General features: G+C 41.6%; 1 protein-coding gene across 1 annotated transcript in view; it reads right to left on the bottom strand.

Moving 5' to 3' along the window:
• fbn3 (fibrillin 3) overlaps positions 1-16,397 on the bottom strand; it is a 440,729-nt gene that overhangs the window by 141,710 nt on the left and 282,622 nt on the right. The window contains exons 8-11 of the mRNA XM_087976092.1: positions 14,913-15,038; positions 5,568-5,720; positions 2,949-3,212; positions 903-1,046 (exon numbers count right to left, since the gene is read on the bottom strand). Of these exons, the coding sequence (XP_087832218.1) occupies positions 903-1,046; positions 2,949-3,212; positions 5,568-5,720; positions 14,913-15,038 (687 nt within the window). The remainder of the gene's footprint in view (positions 1-902; positions 1,047-2,948; positions 3,213-5,567; positions 5,721-14,912; positions 15,039-16,397) is intronic.

The raw sequence follows: 16,397 nt of genomic DNA, 5'->3' as shown, positions 1-16,397 counted from the left end.
CTAAGGTAGTCTACCCCAATGTGAGTCAGTATCTGAGGAACAGTACCCCAATATGAGACAATATCTGAGGAATTGTATCCCAATGAGAGACAGTATCTGAGGACCTATACCTCAATGTGAAACAGTATCTGAGGACCTGTAGCCCAATGTGAGATAGTATCAGAGGAACTGTACCTCAAATTGAGACAGTATCTGAGGAACTGTACCTCAATGTGAAACAGAATCTGAGGAACTGTATCCCAATGTAAGACAATATCTGAGGAACTATAGTCCAATGAGAGACAGTACCTGCAGCACTGTGCCCCAGTGTGAGACAGTATCTGCAGTACTGTACCCAATGTGAGACAGTATCTGTGGAACTGTAGCCCAATGAGAGACAGTATCTGCAGTACTGTACCCCAATGTGAGACAGTATCTGCAGCACTGTGCCCCAGTGTGAGACAGTATCTGCAGTACTGTACCCCAATGTAAGACAATATCTGAGGAACTGTAGCCCAATGAGAGACAGTATCTGCAGTACTGTACCCCAATGTGAGACAGTATCTGCAGCACTGTGCCCCAGTGTGAGACAGTATCTGCAGCACTGTGCCCCAATGTGAGACAGTATCTGTGGAACTGTAGCCCAATGAGAGACAGTATCTGCAGTACTGTACCTCAATGTCAGACAGTATCAGAGGAACTGTAGCCCAGTTGGAAGTACAGTGTTTGGAATCTGTGTCCAATTGTGAGTCAGCAGCTGGGAAAAATTATATCCCAGCAAGAGTCAGAATTCAGGATACTGTACTCCATCAACTCAATGCTCAGGGGACTACACCACCATGATAGTCTGTTATTTCAGGAGAGATGTGAAAATAAAAAAAGAAATGCAGAGTAAAAATCTCTCCCAAATGTAGTCTACTCACCAATACACTCTCTACGCACATCCTGTTTGAAACCCATGTTACATTCACAGCGGTAACTGGATGGGGTGGGAATACAACGTCCGTTCAGACACAGGTTGGTGAAATGCTTGCAGACATCAATTGTCTGATTCAGGGTGGCTGTACCTGGGAAAAGGTTCAAAAAAGCACAGGTTTACTTATAGGAACATGGGAACCAGAGTAAGCCATTCAGCCTCTTGAGCCTCTTCTACCATTCAATGGGATCATATCCCTTAATGTCTTTGTTTAACAAAATATTGTCCTATTGTTAGATTTTAAATTAACAACTGATCCAACATCCAGTGTCATTTTGAGGAAGAGAGTTCCAAATATCTGCCACCCTTTGTAACATCTGTCCTGAACAGTCTGGCCCTAACGTTTAGACTACACCCCTTAGATTTAGAATCCCTAACCAGTGGAAATAGTTTATCTTTATCTACCCTGAAGTTTCCTTTTAATATCTTGAAGACGTCAATCAGGTTATAGCCACGGTGGCTCAGTGGTTAGCACTGCTACCTCACAGTGCCAGGGACCTGGGTTCGATTCCTGCCTCGGGTGACTGTCTGTGTGGAGGTTGCACATTCTCCTAGTGTCTGCATGAGTTTTCCTCCACACTCCAAAGATGTGTAGGTTAGGTGAATTGGCCAAGCTAAATTGCCTGTCATGCTAGGTGCATTAAGTCAAGGGTAAATATAGGGAATGGGTCTGGGTGGGTTACTCTTCAGAGGGTTGGTGTGGACTTGTTGGGCCAAAGGGCCTGTTTCCATACCGTAGGGAATCTAAATTGCAGAGAAACCATTTTATAATTTGTATAATATCTCCTTATAACCTAACCCCTGAAGTCTAGGTATCATTGTAGTAAACCTACATTGGACTCCATTCAAGGCCAACAGACCCTTCCTAAAGTGCCCAGATCTATTCACAGAACTCCAAACGGGGTTTGTAAAGGGTTTTGTATTGCCGCAGCATAACTTCTGCACACTGGGTACTTCAGTCCTTTGGACATAAAGATCAGTATTGCATTCACTTTTGTAATTACTTGCTCATGACATTTTAAAGATGACCTGAACCCTGAATTTGTTTGGACATCTGCTGTATTTAACTCTATTCATTCAGAAAGTACCGTGATCTATCCTTTATTATAGTTGCTAATCGGTCAGTTACAGATTTTTAAACCAATGGGTTAAATGTCCTTTAGTGACTTGGCATATATAGAAATATTTACCATTCCTTCATAGTATAAAAAGCCAAGCTACTTGTGTAATCTATGGACTTAAACCTTTAAGTGCCTTACCCCACACAGTTTTCCTTTGCTTGCATCATTTACAAATTTTTAAAATCCACCTGTGTTCATATCCTGGAACTCTTTCCCTATTAAACTGCAGTTGTTCAAGAAGGTGGGTTACTATCACTTTTTTAAGAGAAATTAAATCCAGCTATAAATTCCCATGAACTATTTCTTGTTACACACATCTGTTCTTCCCCCTCACCGTCCTTATGAAATGTTCAAGGCCAAGCCTTAACACCTCCTAACTTAGTTACTGAGCAATTCACAGAAACCATACACAAGGAACGGTTGAATATCAAGCTTTTAAGGCTATCGTCCTCACAGCACAGCTCATTTAACATTGATATATTTATGTCATCAGATACCTTGTACAGATTGACTAAGTTGGAGTGCAGGTCAGAGACAGGGCTCTGATATCTCTATAATGGTTCTCCCACTGGCAGTCCAGCTGGGGAAGGGGTAGGGGTAGGACTGTAGAATGAACCATGGGTTTTGATTTTTTCCCTCGGTAACTTTCTTGATATTTCTTGTTTTAGTTTCCAAATCTTCGCAGCTGAAAACACTTGCTTGCATCCCATCAACCCATGATCCTTATCATGGAAGAGATCAACCTTTAACACAGCTGAGAACCTCATTCACTACAGAACACGCTAAAACTGTGAACCACACATTGCAGGAGATATGATTACTTTAAGTTTGCGTGATATGATCTTTCATACTTCAGTTAATTTAATACTTACCAATGCCAGGCCCAGTCCCAGGTAGTCCTGAGAAACCTGTTCCAATTCCACCTGGTCCAATCCCACTAGGCCCAACCCCGTTAGGTCCAAGTCCACCAGGTCCGACTCCACCAGGTCCGACACCACCAGGGCTAACTCCACCAGGCCCAACTCCACCAGGGCCAAGGCCATTTGGCCCAATTCCACCAGAAAATCCTGGAAATCCTATGCCAGGGTAACCCGGTCCAAAGGGAACACCCTCAATGCACAGTCTGCGATATTCATCTGAAAGGATAATATTGAGAGCATCACGTGAGATACTGGACAGAGCAGAAGCAAAACTTATGAAATACCACTTTTTGTTTTTCTAGCATGTAACTGTGGACAAGAGCAGTTGGAATTTAGTAACAGAGTAGTCTTCCTCTTCACTCATACCTTCATGCCTGAATTCTCAATATTTAAGGTATCTGTAATGGTTTCTCTTGGATAGGCTGAGTGAGGGACTGGGAACTGATTCTGTTGAAAGAACGGTTTTCAGTTGTCTCTGGTTTCTCCTCTGCTGGTTTGGTGAGTATTGCTGGAGCAAGACTGTGGACCAAGATTCATAGACACACCTTGTCATGTATTCCACTCCTGCCTGGATTCTTCTGTTGAGGTCCAGAAAGCCTGATCCACAAATAGGCAGTGGCACTTAAACGATGACATGATGATTGATCATCCCATTCCACATTTCTTCCCCTTTACAAACAACTGGATGGCCAGAATGTAACAGGTCTCTGAGGCAAATGCAACAAATACAGGAGGATATGGGGGAAGTTGGGTGTCGAATGGAGGGAAGTGATGGATGTCTTGTCTATCATGCTGGATCATGTGGATTTGATCAGAAACCGGGAAGATTTGTTTTACACTATATACCCTTTAAACTTCTCCTTAGAAATGTGTTCACATGGATCTGTTGGTACGAATTGGCCATAGGAAACAATTCTTGTACCCAATGGTGAAAGTCCAGGTAATATCGATAATTAAGGGAAATTCTCAGCACATAAGTGTGCCATTCAGCTCCACTGGTCTGTCCTGGTGTTAATGCACCATACAATCCTCTTCCCACCCCATTTCGTCAAACCTATCACCACAACCTTCCATTCTGTTCTTCCGCAGATATTTCTCCTGTTTCCCTATAAATACATATTTGCTATTGACCTCAACTACTGGGAAGTTACACATCTTGAGTAAAGAGGCTTCTGCTGAATTCCCCATTGGATTGATTAATGGCTTTGTTGTATGATCCTCACTTTTCCCACAAGTGCAAAACGTTTCCATACTCTGCTCTATCAAAACCCTTCATACTCTCAGTCTTCTCTTTCCTAGAGACCTATGGTCGTTCAGTATTTGCTGACAAGTATAATCTCTCAGTTCTGGTGTCTGTAAATGTTTGATCTCAGGCCTCACTGAGATTAGACTGGTGAGCTGCAGATATCTGTTGGAACATCCCCAGAGAATTTGTCAGTGGAGGGACTTCAAAGCCCAGTGCTGGCCACGTTTAGGGCAATCTGGATGGCAAACAGGTGCAAGGCCCCAGGTGTATGAACCATTTTAAGTGCGGATCCTCACTGCCTTTATTTTCTCATACCAATATAGTGAACAGTGACCTTTAAGTTTTTATGCAGCACATTCTTCCTGCAATTTAGAAGTCTGGTTAATGCTCATAAAAACAGATACAAGCCCAAAACATTTCTGGGCTATTAATCTCACTGAAGCAGCCATTCACCCCAACCACAATAACCTCACAAACTCTTAACATTCGCCTGTATCTGTGTTTTGTTTTTGTCACTGTTTACCTATTATTTACTAACTATGCTGCTTAACTCTGTAATCTGCCTGTATTGTTCGCAAGACAAAGCTTTTCACTGTGCCCCAGTACACGTGACAATAAATTCAATTCAATTCAATTCAATTCAGCAACCAACTCCCAAGCAGAGGCAGAGTTATTATTGGTTTTGGTTTTTGATTGGTTTATTCCACTGAAAAAATTGTTTTGATCGACTTTTTTTAGTCAAAATGATGTTTGAACCAACCTGCAGATTGTGTTGGACAATGAATTTTTTTTTGAATGAAATGGAAGCTTGAACCAAACAGGATTTTGACTATTCCAAAGATGGAATTCTGAGACTCCTGGGAACTACTGTGCTTTCCATATATGGTGAAATGCAAACAAATGAAGTAAATATATTCAACAGCCCATCAGAATACAAAGTATTCAGTATCCTGCCCCCATTATATTGCATCCATGAAAATTTGTCCTTTCAAAAGGTCAAAGTACAAACTTTGCTATGATGTTTAGAATCATCACTTGTGTACTTGATTGGCTGTTTTAAAAAATTTGTTTATGGGATATGAAGGTCACTGTCTAGACTAGCATTTATTGTCCATCCCTAATTGACCAGAGTGCAGTTAAGAGTCATTTGCTAGAGATTTGGAATCACATGTAGGTTAGATTGGGTAAGGACGCAGATTTTGTTTCCTACAGGACATTAGTGAACTAGATAGGTCTTCACAATAATTGAGAGTGATTATGTGATCGTCATTTTATTTTCTTACAGACTTTTATTGATTCCCAATGTTTATACCAACTTCACTTACCAGACCCTCTGACAGGACACATCTCTGGAGTGTGTCCTGCTGACCAACAACGCCCAGAATCACAGCAGCACTGCATCTTAGTGTAATGTCCATGTAGGTCTCCAGCACATCGACCACTCAGCAGACTGGAGAAACAGGTCCCAGATCGCTGGTCTGGAAAACAGAAGGAGGTTCACACCAGGTGTCATTATTGCATGTGCATATTACAATGCCACCCACAACCAGCTTGCTGTTGAGATAGTTTGACAACACCATCCCCTTTCCCTTAGGTCAGAGGGGTCTTTTTAGTTTACAATGGTAATGGAAAACCATTGGTGAGTCTTAACAAGAAGTGTTTGTCTTAAAGAATACGTAATTTATTGCATGATAACAGTCAGATACAAGTTACGTTAGTAAGTCATATATCGTCACGGTGACTGTGAGGCAACCTAGATTATACATCTGCCATCTTCCAAATCCAGCCCTGCCTCACCCCACCCAGTCCTAATGATAACACTAGACTGGGTGGAGCTTAATGCTGTCTCCAATACTAACTCTTTGAGAACTATTATCTATACAATATACCTGGGCAGGGTTCAACCATTCAGAAATTCCATTTCTCTGATAGATTGTCATAAAGTAACATACCTGGTCAAAAAGCAGTTTGTTTAAAGACAAATCATGAGACAGTGACATCTCTCTCTGGCTCTCAGTTCCGCAGACTTCCCAAGATTTCTAAAGGAATTGTTGTGGTTGAACGTGTCTGTTGGATGTTTTATCTCCTTGCTTACTTTCCAAGTTAAAAAGTAATTCTTTCTTCTTTGGATCCCTATACACAGTGTTCAGATTCAGTCCCTACTCTCACACTACAGGCCATTTCCAAGTCAAGTCCCATTATGCTCATCATCCCCTCATTGTTCCTGCATGTGACCTCTCTTTATATGTGACCCTTGACTGAGTATTGTCAAGCTGATTGACCATGGAAGTTGCAACAGTAAACCAGTTAATCTGATCTTCCCCAACAGCCATACTTGCTCACTTCCAGAGGAGGGTTGCTGGTGGTCAGGAGCACCACCCCCGACTGGATTTCTGTTTCCTGATCAAAGGAGCATCTGGGCCAATTTCAGCAGCAATACTGTCACCCACTCAGCATTGCTTACACTTAAGGTGGCTTTGGGATCTTCATGACTGGTGCCTGACTAGACAGCAATCCTGGAAAGATAGCTCACTGATGTTTGTTTTACATTTCACACAAGGTATGAAGGTACTGTGGATGCTGGAAATCGGAATCAAAAACTTAAAACGTTGAAAACAATCAGCAAATGAACTGATGACTCGAAACACTGACTATTTCACTCTCTATAGCTGTTGCCTCATCTGCTGTGCATTTCCAGGATTCACCACCTATTCCCTTGGTTTAATTTACAGCAATGTTACAGAGTCATAGAATCATAGAGATGTACAGCATGGAAATGGACCCTTCAGTCCATTTCGTCCATGCCAACCAGATATCTTAACCTAATCTAGTCCCATTTGCCAGCACTTGGCCAAAAGTCCCTCTCAACTCTTTCTATTCATGTACAACCAAATGCCTTTTAAATGTTGTAATTGTACCAGCCTCCACCATTTCGTCTGGCAGCTCATTCCATACACGTACCACCCTCTGCTTGAAAACATTGCCCCTTAGGTTCCTTTTATATCTTTTCCCTCTATGCCTTCGAGTTTTGGACTCCCCTTTCCAGGGAAAAAGACCTTAGCTATTCACCCTATCCATGCCCCTCATGATTTCATAACCCACGTTTTAGATTTCCTCTTCATATTACTTGAATTTTTCATGTCCCTCAATAAGTATCTTTAATTTCATATTCTCTTCACTTTTTACTGTTTGAGCTTCTCGATCTTTCCTCTCAGCTCGATCCTAAATATTGATTCCACACGTTTAATTCGCTTCAAAAATATCTTCTCTGTGTGCAAAGCACACTCCTCATCTCTGTGTCTGTTTAACCCAAATTTTTATCTACAAATCACCACACAATTCTGTCCCTGGAAACCTTCCCGCCATTCAGTGTGCAGGGGTCCTGACTTCAATTGCGCCTGACAAACAAGCCATTGTAAACTGTCTTGGATTAATTTATTCCAGATGGCAAAACAGGAAAACACATCCAATTTCAGCTCCACTGTTTCACAGCTATGATTAGCTCTGTTCCCATAATTTAGGTGCACTTTCCTAGTTACCCTGAGAACTTCCAGGAATATTTCAAGCGATTCATTTCATTTTCTTGTAGCCTTTTGGGCCTTGACTGTCCTTTAATTCATAAATTATTAACTGTGGAACTGTGCCACGTTGAACACTTTCCAACTTACACACAAACAAACTTGCACAGTGAGAATTGGCAGTCCGTTGCAGTGCCGTGTCTTGAGCATAGGAAGACACTGGTAGCAAGAATCTGGCTTCGTTTTCTCAATTTTCTCACAAATTAGCTGTGCTGTTCCTTACCCTTTGGGGTGCAACTGAACGTGTACAGTGCTCACGTTTGCGAATGATATTGAATGTACGTGTTTACGCATACATGTGCCTCAATGTATATACCTACATACATGCGCAGCATCAACTGCACGTACGCTATGGTACACAATTAAAGCTTGATGTATTGTATCTAGACTGGTCTCCCTGCAATAGGAAGTATATTATTAACCTAGAGAGGATTCTGAAGAGATTTACCAAGAGGTTGCTGGAATCTGAGAATTTGAGTTATAAGGAGCGTAAGAGGTTGAAGGGTTACCTTACAGAGGCTTATATAATCATGAGAGATATAGATAAGGTAAATAGTATATCTTTAAGGTGGGAGGAGAAAAGTTTAAAAATGCCACAGAGGAGATTTATTTACACAGAGAGTGGTTCATTCATTCCTGAAGAAGGGCCTGTGCCCGAAACGTCGAATCTCCTGTTCCCTGGATGCTGCCTGACCTGCTGTGCTGTTCCAGCAATAAAGTTTCAACTTTGATCTCCAGCATCTGCAGACCTCACTTTCTCCTCATGTGTGGAATGCACTTCCAGAGTTTGGATAAGTACATGGATAAAAAATGTTTGGAGGGATAGGGCCAAACACAGGAAGGTGGGACTAGTTTCGTTTGGGATTATGGTCAGCATGAACTGGTAGGACCGGAAGGGCTGTTTCTGTGAAGCATGACTCTATGACTCTGTAGCTGTACATACATATACCTGTACAAAGATGTCTGCATATATATGACCATATGTATATGCCTTTCACCATATATAGTGGAAAAGTACACGTAGGCAGCGACATCCAGGCCTATTGATATCTGTGTGCGCATTGCTGTACAAATATTCAGCAGTTCCCAAATATATACATATAGTTACCTATATACACAAGTGATTCTAAGTACCTGCCAATTCCACAAAAGACTATATGTCCACTCTCAAAAGTGTATGGCACAGATTGCACATACAAAGCAAAGTTGAGTGACAGTGTACCAATAGAAAGTGTGAACAGCTAAAAGAGAGACTAACTTAGTGAGTTTTGAGAAGATTTGTAGCTCAGGTAGGTTTGCTCGCTGCGCTGGAAGGTTCATTTCCAAATGTTTCTTACCCTACTAGGTAACATCTTCAGTAGGCCTCTGGGCGTAGCACTGTTGATAATTCCTGCTTTCTATTTATATGTTTGCGTTTCTTTGGGTTGGTGATTTAATTTCTTGTGTGACATCATTTCCTGTGGTGATGTCATTTTCTCTTTTTCTCAGAGGGTGGTAGATGGGTAGGAGAGACTAACTATAGTTAGATACATAATTGGAGAAAGGATTCACTATTTAGTACCACTAGTTAGAAGGTAAATGTGAACAAATGCACATGGACCTGTGCATGTGTCAAAACAAAAATACATGTGTACATGCAGCACAGCTGTGGTGACACATGAGACAACATGGGAGGGTGAGGTTTGAATATAGACAGATTAAATGAAATTGGCTTAAAAGCATTAACTTAGTTTCATCTCAGTGACTGATGTATTGAACAGAAAATTAGACTGTATGAATTTTGAACATTTTTATAGAGGTGTTCATAATCTTTATACTGATTATGAATATTTTTTATTGTCCAAAATAGCTCAATATTCTATGATTGGAGATTCAAAAAAAGGGTATTTGACAACGAACCCCATCTCACACTGCACGTTACACAGTGTTCCCGATTTAAATGTTACATTTTTAGTCTGATTACTTCTTTCTGAGTATTGATTTAATCATTGTAATTGGGTAAACTGTGAACTTATGAAGGAAAAACGTGTATCTGGGAGGAGAAACACAGAAAAGCTTTGATGCAATGTACTGAAGGCAAAATGTCGAGGGATCTTTCCTTCTGAATTAACCCCTTCCACTTGCTTTTAAAGAATTCTCACAAAAGGTCTTTGTGGGGCTCCTTTGAATTTCTACATTACAGTCTTTTAATTCTTACTCACTACTCCTTTTGGGTATTTAGATTAGTTTTAAGGTTTTAAGCCAATCACTTGACAGTTTGCATATTCCTGGCACTGTTTGTGCATGTCAGAGCAAATGTGCACCAACTGAGCTCCTTCCTATGACAACAACTGAAAATGAAACTCTGCTACTTGAAAGATATCTCTGTAGAAAACCTCCGGAAATTCTATGCTGCCCAACAATTAATGATCTGAAGCCCAGAAATCCTGCACATGCCCTGGATGGGATAGCAATGCATGGGTGGAGCTTCTTTCCATTGCTGTGCCCTATTGGTCATTCCCTCCTGAATCCGACTAAATGGAGCTACTCAACTATTTTTGATGTGACCTGCAAAATGGGGCTATTGTTGTTTGTAACGTAGGCAGTAGAGGCCCAAAATAAGATGAAAAATAAAAGACTACTTTTCTAAAGCTTTCTCTTTAAAAGTCTAATGTGAAAACCAGAGGAAAGGTATCAGGATCTCTATAGAAATCTTCTCTTATGCTTGATTGACGAATAAATGCATCTCCCATTGATGTATAGACCAGAGATCTTACCAATTTCTTTATCTACTCAGGAACAGCACAACATAGAAGTCTGAGGACACACAGACCATGGAGGTTCATTGCTGGTGGTGAAGAATAAAGTGTACTTGTATGGTATCCTTTACATCCTTTCAATGTCCCAAAGGGTTACACAACCAATAACATCCTTTTAAAATTCAGTCATAGCTGTAATGTAGAAAATATATCACGACTGCACAAATGGCAATGTGATAAAAGACCAGATTACTTGTTTTAGTGATGTTGGTTAAGAGAAAAACTTGTTTAGGAAGTCAGGAGATTTCCTGTTCACTCTTTTTGGATAATTGCACAGCATCTGTTATGTCCACCAAACACTGAGCAGAGCCTCAGTAATTAGTTCTGTTCAATGGCAGCTCACAAACATTTGGCCATTCCATCAGTACTAGTTTCAGGTTAGCTTTAACCCAAAACCAAATCAAACCAAAAAGCTGTGGAGGCTGGAAATCTGAAATAAAGATATTGCTGGAGAAACTCAACAGGCCTGGCAGCATCTGTGGAGAGAGAAACAGAGTTAACATTTTGAGTCCGCTCTGGTGTTCTGTTTTGAACCCAAATCCAATTTAGGTGTGAAAGTGATGCCAACGTTAAATAATTTTTAATCAACTTACTCAGACATGTCATGACACACTTCCAAAATAGAGTCAAAACCTGTGGCCCTGGAAAAGCATAGCTGGTCAGGCACTATCCGAGGAGCGGGAGAGTAATATTTCGAGCATAAGCTCTTCATCAGGAATGTTGTCACTTTCTCCATACTTCCAGAACATTCCAGGTCTTCTGGCTCAGAGACAGGGACACTACCACTCTGCTATAAGAATCAGCCTCATAGCTATGCATCTGAAGACACATTTAGTCCAGACCAAGTAAGGAACAGCAGATTTCCAGAGGACATTGGTGAACCCAGTCAATTATTATAACGACCGGGAGTTGTTGCATGGTCACTATTAAGTAAGCTTGTTTAGCTTGTAGAACATGTCCACTAGGGCTTTAGTTGAATTCAGATTTCATCGCCTGTCATGGTGGGATTTGAACCAATGACTCCACATCTGATGTCATGCATGGCCTGTAGGAGGAGACAAGGTTTTCTACTCAACTTTCAAAAGGAACATATGTACTAGCTCCGTATGGGTCAATAGAAACTCCACAGTAGTCTACCCTTTCTACAAGTCACTAGACAGGGCCAAGGCATGGCAAAGACAAAGGAGGATTAGTGGCAGCAAGCTACCTCTAGTAGAGGTGGAAAATACCACAAGGTGAGGTCATCTGGAAACATACCACATGTGATAGTTCAGTATCACATTGAGGACAGTGACAGCTCAGGTTTTGTGGCACAACTCTAGCACCCCCAGCTCTGAGTCAGACACTTCTCCTTTTCAAAAAAATCCCCTCTATTGTTGTCTGATTATTTCTCATTGTGCAAAGCTACGTTAGATTAAACAAAAGTTTGTCGCACAGCCACAGGGGTATCTTCATGGTCAGATTTGTCCCTCATGTTCAAGTTGATGAATTCCCAATACATGGAGATGTGTGATGATTGGTGATTCACAGATCTCCTCACTCCCGGCTTCTGAAAAACCCTTCCAGTTTCCAGCATCTGCACTGTTTTGCTTTTGTTCAAAGATATTTGATTGGACTGAGACATCTGGTAACAAGTAAAAGTTACAATCCCTGGAGTATTTCAAAAAACGCTTTTGTTCTGATTCATGAACTCTGTGGTATTGCACATTTATGCTGACATCAGAATCTCCAAACCTTCTGAAGACATTGTACTCTGATGGTGTACAGGAATGTGCACTGTTAGTTTACAGGAACAGCAGAAGTACTGATATCATTTCACAAGGGTAATTTGTGATAGGCTGGCTCACATGAGAGTACTGACACCCCTTCTGGTTCTGGCATTGAACAAAGAATTATAATCAGAGTAAAGTTTTACTGGCATTCTGACTGAACTAATTTTGATGCTAGGTACTCAACAGTCACAGCAAGGATTCCTTCCCAGGACAATTAATCCGTTGTTGGATAAGTGGTCACTTTACCTTTTGAAGGCTGTAGCACTGAACCTGGTGTGTGTGTGTGTGTGTGTGTGTGTGTGTGTGTGTGTGTGTGTGTGTGTGTGTGTGTGTGTGTGTGTGTGTGTGTGTGTGTGTGTGTGTGTGTGTGTGTGTGTGTGTGTGTGTGTGATTGCTGTCCAAGCTCCTGATCACAGCTAACTATTTACATTGAGGGTGGCAGCCAGTATCAGGGGAGTGGGTAATAGTTCATATCCAAACCTCTGACCAGGGCCAAGTGCAGGGCCCTCTACCTCACAGGAAGACCATATCGAAAGCTCCACACCTTAGCAAGAGGCCACACGTCTGCAGACACATACTCTCAGCCTGAGGTGATGCCCTGGTCATGAGGATAGACCAATATCGATGGAACCATGCTGTAGCATGAGTCAAGGCCCAGAGAACCGTTTATATTCCATGGAGATAAGACAGCAGAAAAAATATATGCACTGATAGTTAATATTTTTAAAACATCAAAAACTGCTCCTGCAGGATCTCCTTATTCCGAGAATCCACAATTCATTCATCGACATTGTCTTTTCCCCAAGTTTGTTTGGAATAATGTACAAAAGATCAAAGGAGGCAGGGTCAGTGAGATAATCTGCTCTGTACATAAACAGAGTGTTTAATTTGGAACTATATTTCTGTGAAGTGTAACAATGAGTGCTTATGTGTGGTGGAAAGAGAACAAGTTATGGACTGCTCGCATCATTGGTATTTTCAAAGGTAGGCCCAGAGCCAAACTCCCATTCCAGTGCTGGCAGAAATATTTGGAACAAAAGCCTTGTTCAAACTCAAACCTGCAAAGTATTTGTTTTTGGCTCACTTTGAAATAATCATGTTGGAAAGTTTCAATCCTTGCGCTGGCACAGTGTATTTCCTGAGCACTGTTAGCAGCTACAGGCCGAATCACCAGATTTAAATAGAGAACACACATGAATTTAAACAAAGTACAACCTTGAAGCTCCAGAGTTAGAAATGACTGGCACAATGGCTTTATGTTTGGTAAATTACCAGTCCTGGTTTAAGCTGGAATGGAAAGTGTACAAATACTTTCAACACTGGGGTCAATGACCCTGTTGTGCTACTGGTCTAAGAATTAACCATGTCTTACTTGTGTCTTGGTGAACTTTGCTCTCACTCATCTGCTCCTTTTCTCACCTTCGGTTACAATCATTTTAAATCTCTATTTCTCCTACACCACCATTAGCAACACTTTGTATTTTTTCTGGGCACCCACAAAATCTGTTTCACTCCCTCCCCCACACCACCCACTTCCTAGCAGTAGCATAAAAAACATTTTCCAACCCTGTCAGTTCTGAACAGGAGTTATCCCAATCTTGAAATGTTAATTCTGTTTCTCTCTTCACGGATGGCTGCTAGATCTGCTGAGTTTCCTCAGCACTTTCTGTTGTTGGAGATCTGTTAATGTTGTACCACTGTTTACGTGAGAGGATTTGAATGATTATAGCCTAAAGGAGAAAGTGAGAGCTGCAGATGCTGGTGAAGTCAAAGTTGATAAAGTGTGGCGCTGGAAAAAGCACAGCAGGTCAGGCAGCAAACCTCAAATTCACCTAGACCACCTCCCACCCCTTCCTGGACCTTTCCGTCTCTGTCTCTGGCTACTGACTTAAGACTGACATTTACTTCAAACCCAGTGACCCCCACAGCTACCTTGACTACACCTCCTCCCATTCCCCCCCCGTAAAGCCTTCCCCTAGCCACACCCCCATCCCCCATTTATTTCTCAGCCCCCTCCCCACTCTTGATGAAGGGTTATACCCGAAACATCGACTCTCTTGCTCCTCAGATGCTGCCTGACCTGCTGTGCTTTTTCTAGCACCACACTTTATCGACTCTGATTATAACCTAGAACCCTTGCCCTGTGACTGCAAGTTGTCATGTTTCTATATCCATAAATGCTCTTTCACACGACTGAACACTTTTTCTCCCCAACACCAAAGCACCGTGGTTTTTTAAAAAATCTATGACCACCACTGACATTCTCCAATTGGTTAAGTTACATGTAAAGCCCGGGAAAGGCAATGCAGATCCTCAATGATAATCAGATGTCCATTAAGTAAACCTCGTTGAAATTTTCAGCTCATTGATCCAATACTAATGCCAATCCAAAATGAGAGTGATAATTCTGTTCTAAGGAAGATAACAGAAGAATACCTCATTTGACACTGACAGGAATTGGCTTCCAACAATGATTGGTGAACCAACGGGACAGACTTTGTTGGAAAATCAATCAGACTTACCAATACACCGAGAGCCATCCAGGCTTGTGACAAAGTCACGGGGACAGGTGCAGACGTAGCTACCAACCGTGTTTGAGCATTCACCCCCATCACAGACTCCAGAAATGGTGCTGCATTCATCAACATCTGGAATGTGAAAGAAAGATCAAAGTATGAACAAACAGCTGGAAAATCATGGACAGAAGGCTGAAGGTGTTGGATATTCATTTAAGGCTTTGAATCCCAAAGAACCATTTCGAAATGTACCAACATGAGACACTGCTCGGTATGTTCAGAATCACAGCATTATTACCTTAGAGATGAAGTCGCTCACTCCTTTCTGAGCATTTTGACTTAGTGCCAAACTCCTGTTTGTTGTCCGTAATCGTGAACATAGTTTTAAATAATCATCCAGTGTCCTCTTGAATGTATCAATTCAACTTACTTTTACCTCATTTACAGGTAGAATTAGCCACTGTGTGAGAAAGTTCCTTCAAGTCACATATTTGCTTCATTTGCAAAGTACTTTAAAACTGTACCTTTTCGTTCTAAATCATTCCATGATCATGATCAGTTTCTCCCTGTCTACTCTGCCCAGATCATCCTCATGAGTTTGAAAATTTGATGAAGATATGCGACAAAAACATAGAAATTTCAAGGCCCAGTGTCAGGCAGGTCAGTGGGATGAGATTCAAAAGTCTCACTCCATTCTGAGGAAAACCAGAATTTCAGCTATTACATCAAGGCCCTGGCAACGATGTGGCCACTCCTCCATGACAGAGTGACCATGCCTTCTAGTGACCCAATGGTGATCTGCCGGACAATGTCAGATCATAAAAAGTGATAAGGAAAATCCAGGGAACTGTAGACCGATGAGCCTAATGTCAGTGGTGAGTAAGTTGGTGGGTAGGTTCTGAGGGACAGGATCTTTGCAAAGGCCAGGACTGATTACAGATGGTGAACTTGGCTTTGTGCGTGGGAAATCATATCTCACTAATTTGATTGAGTCTCTTGAAGAAGTGACAAAGAAGATTCATCAAGACAGAACAGTTGATGTTGTCTATATGGACGTCAGCAAGGCATTCAACAAGGTTTCTCTCGGTAGATGCATTAGTAAGATTAGATCGCATGGGATCGAGGGAACTAACCAACTGGATACAAAATTGGTTTGAAGGTAGGAGACAGAGGGTGGTGGCAGAGGGTTCTTTTTGGATTAGAGGTCTGCAACCAGTGATGTGCTGCAAGGAACGGTGCTGGGTCCACTGCTCTTCATCATTAAATGAATGATTTAGATGTGAAAATAGGGCATATGTTAGTACGCTTGCAGATTATACCAAAATTGATGGTGTAGTGGACAGCGAAGAAGGTTAGCTCAGAGTAAAATGGGACCTTGATCAGATGGGCCAATGGACCAAGGAGTGGCAGATGGAGTTTAATTCAGATAAATGGTGAGGTGTTGCATTTTGGTGAGGTAAACCAGGGCAGGACTTATACAGTTAATGGTAG

This window comes from Chiloscyllium plagiosum, unplaced genomic scaffold, assembly GCF_037043375.1.
Source record: "Chiloscyllium plagiosum isolate Xiang-an unplaced genomic scaffold, Cpla_swu_hap1 HiC_scaffold_28, whole genome shotgun sequence".
In the NCBI taxonomy this organism is placed as follows: domain Eukaryota; kingdom Metazoa; phylum Chordata; class Chondrichthyes; order Orectolobiformes; family Hemiscylliidae; genus Chiloscyllium; species Chiloscyllium plagiosum.
Note: the sequence above shows the minus strand (reverse complement) of the source record. Positions and strands in the feature narration are given on the sequence as shown.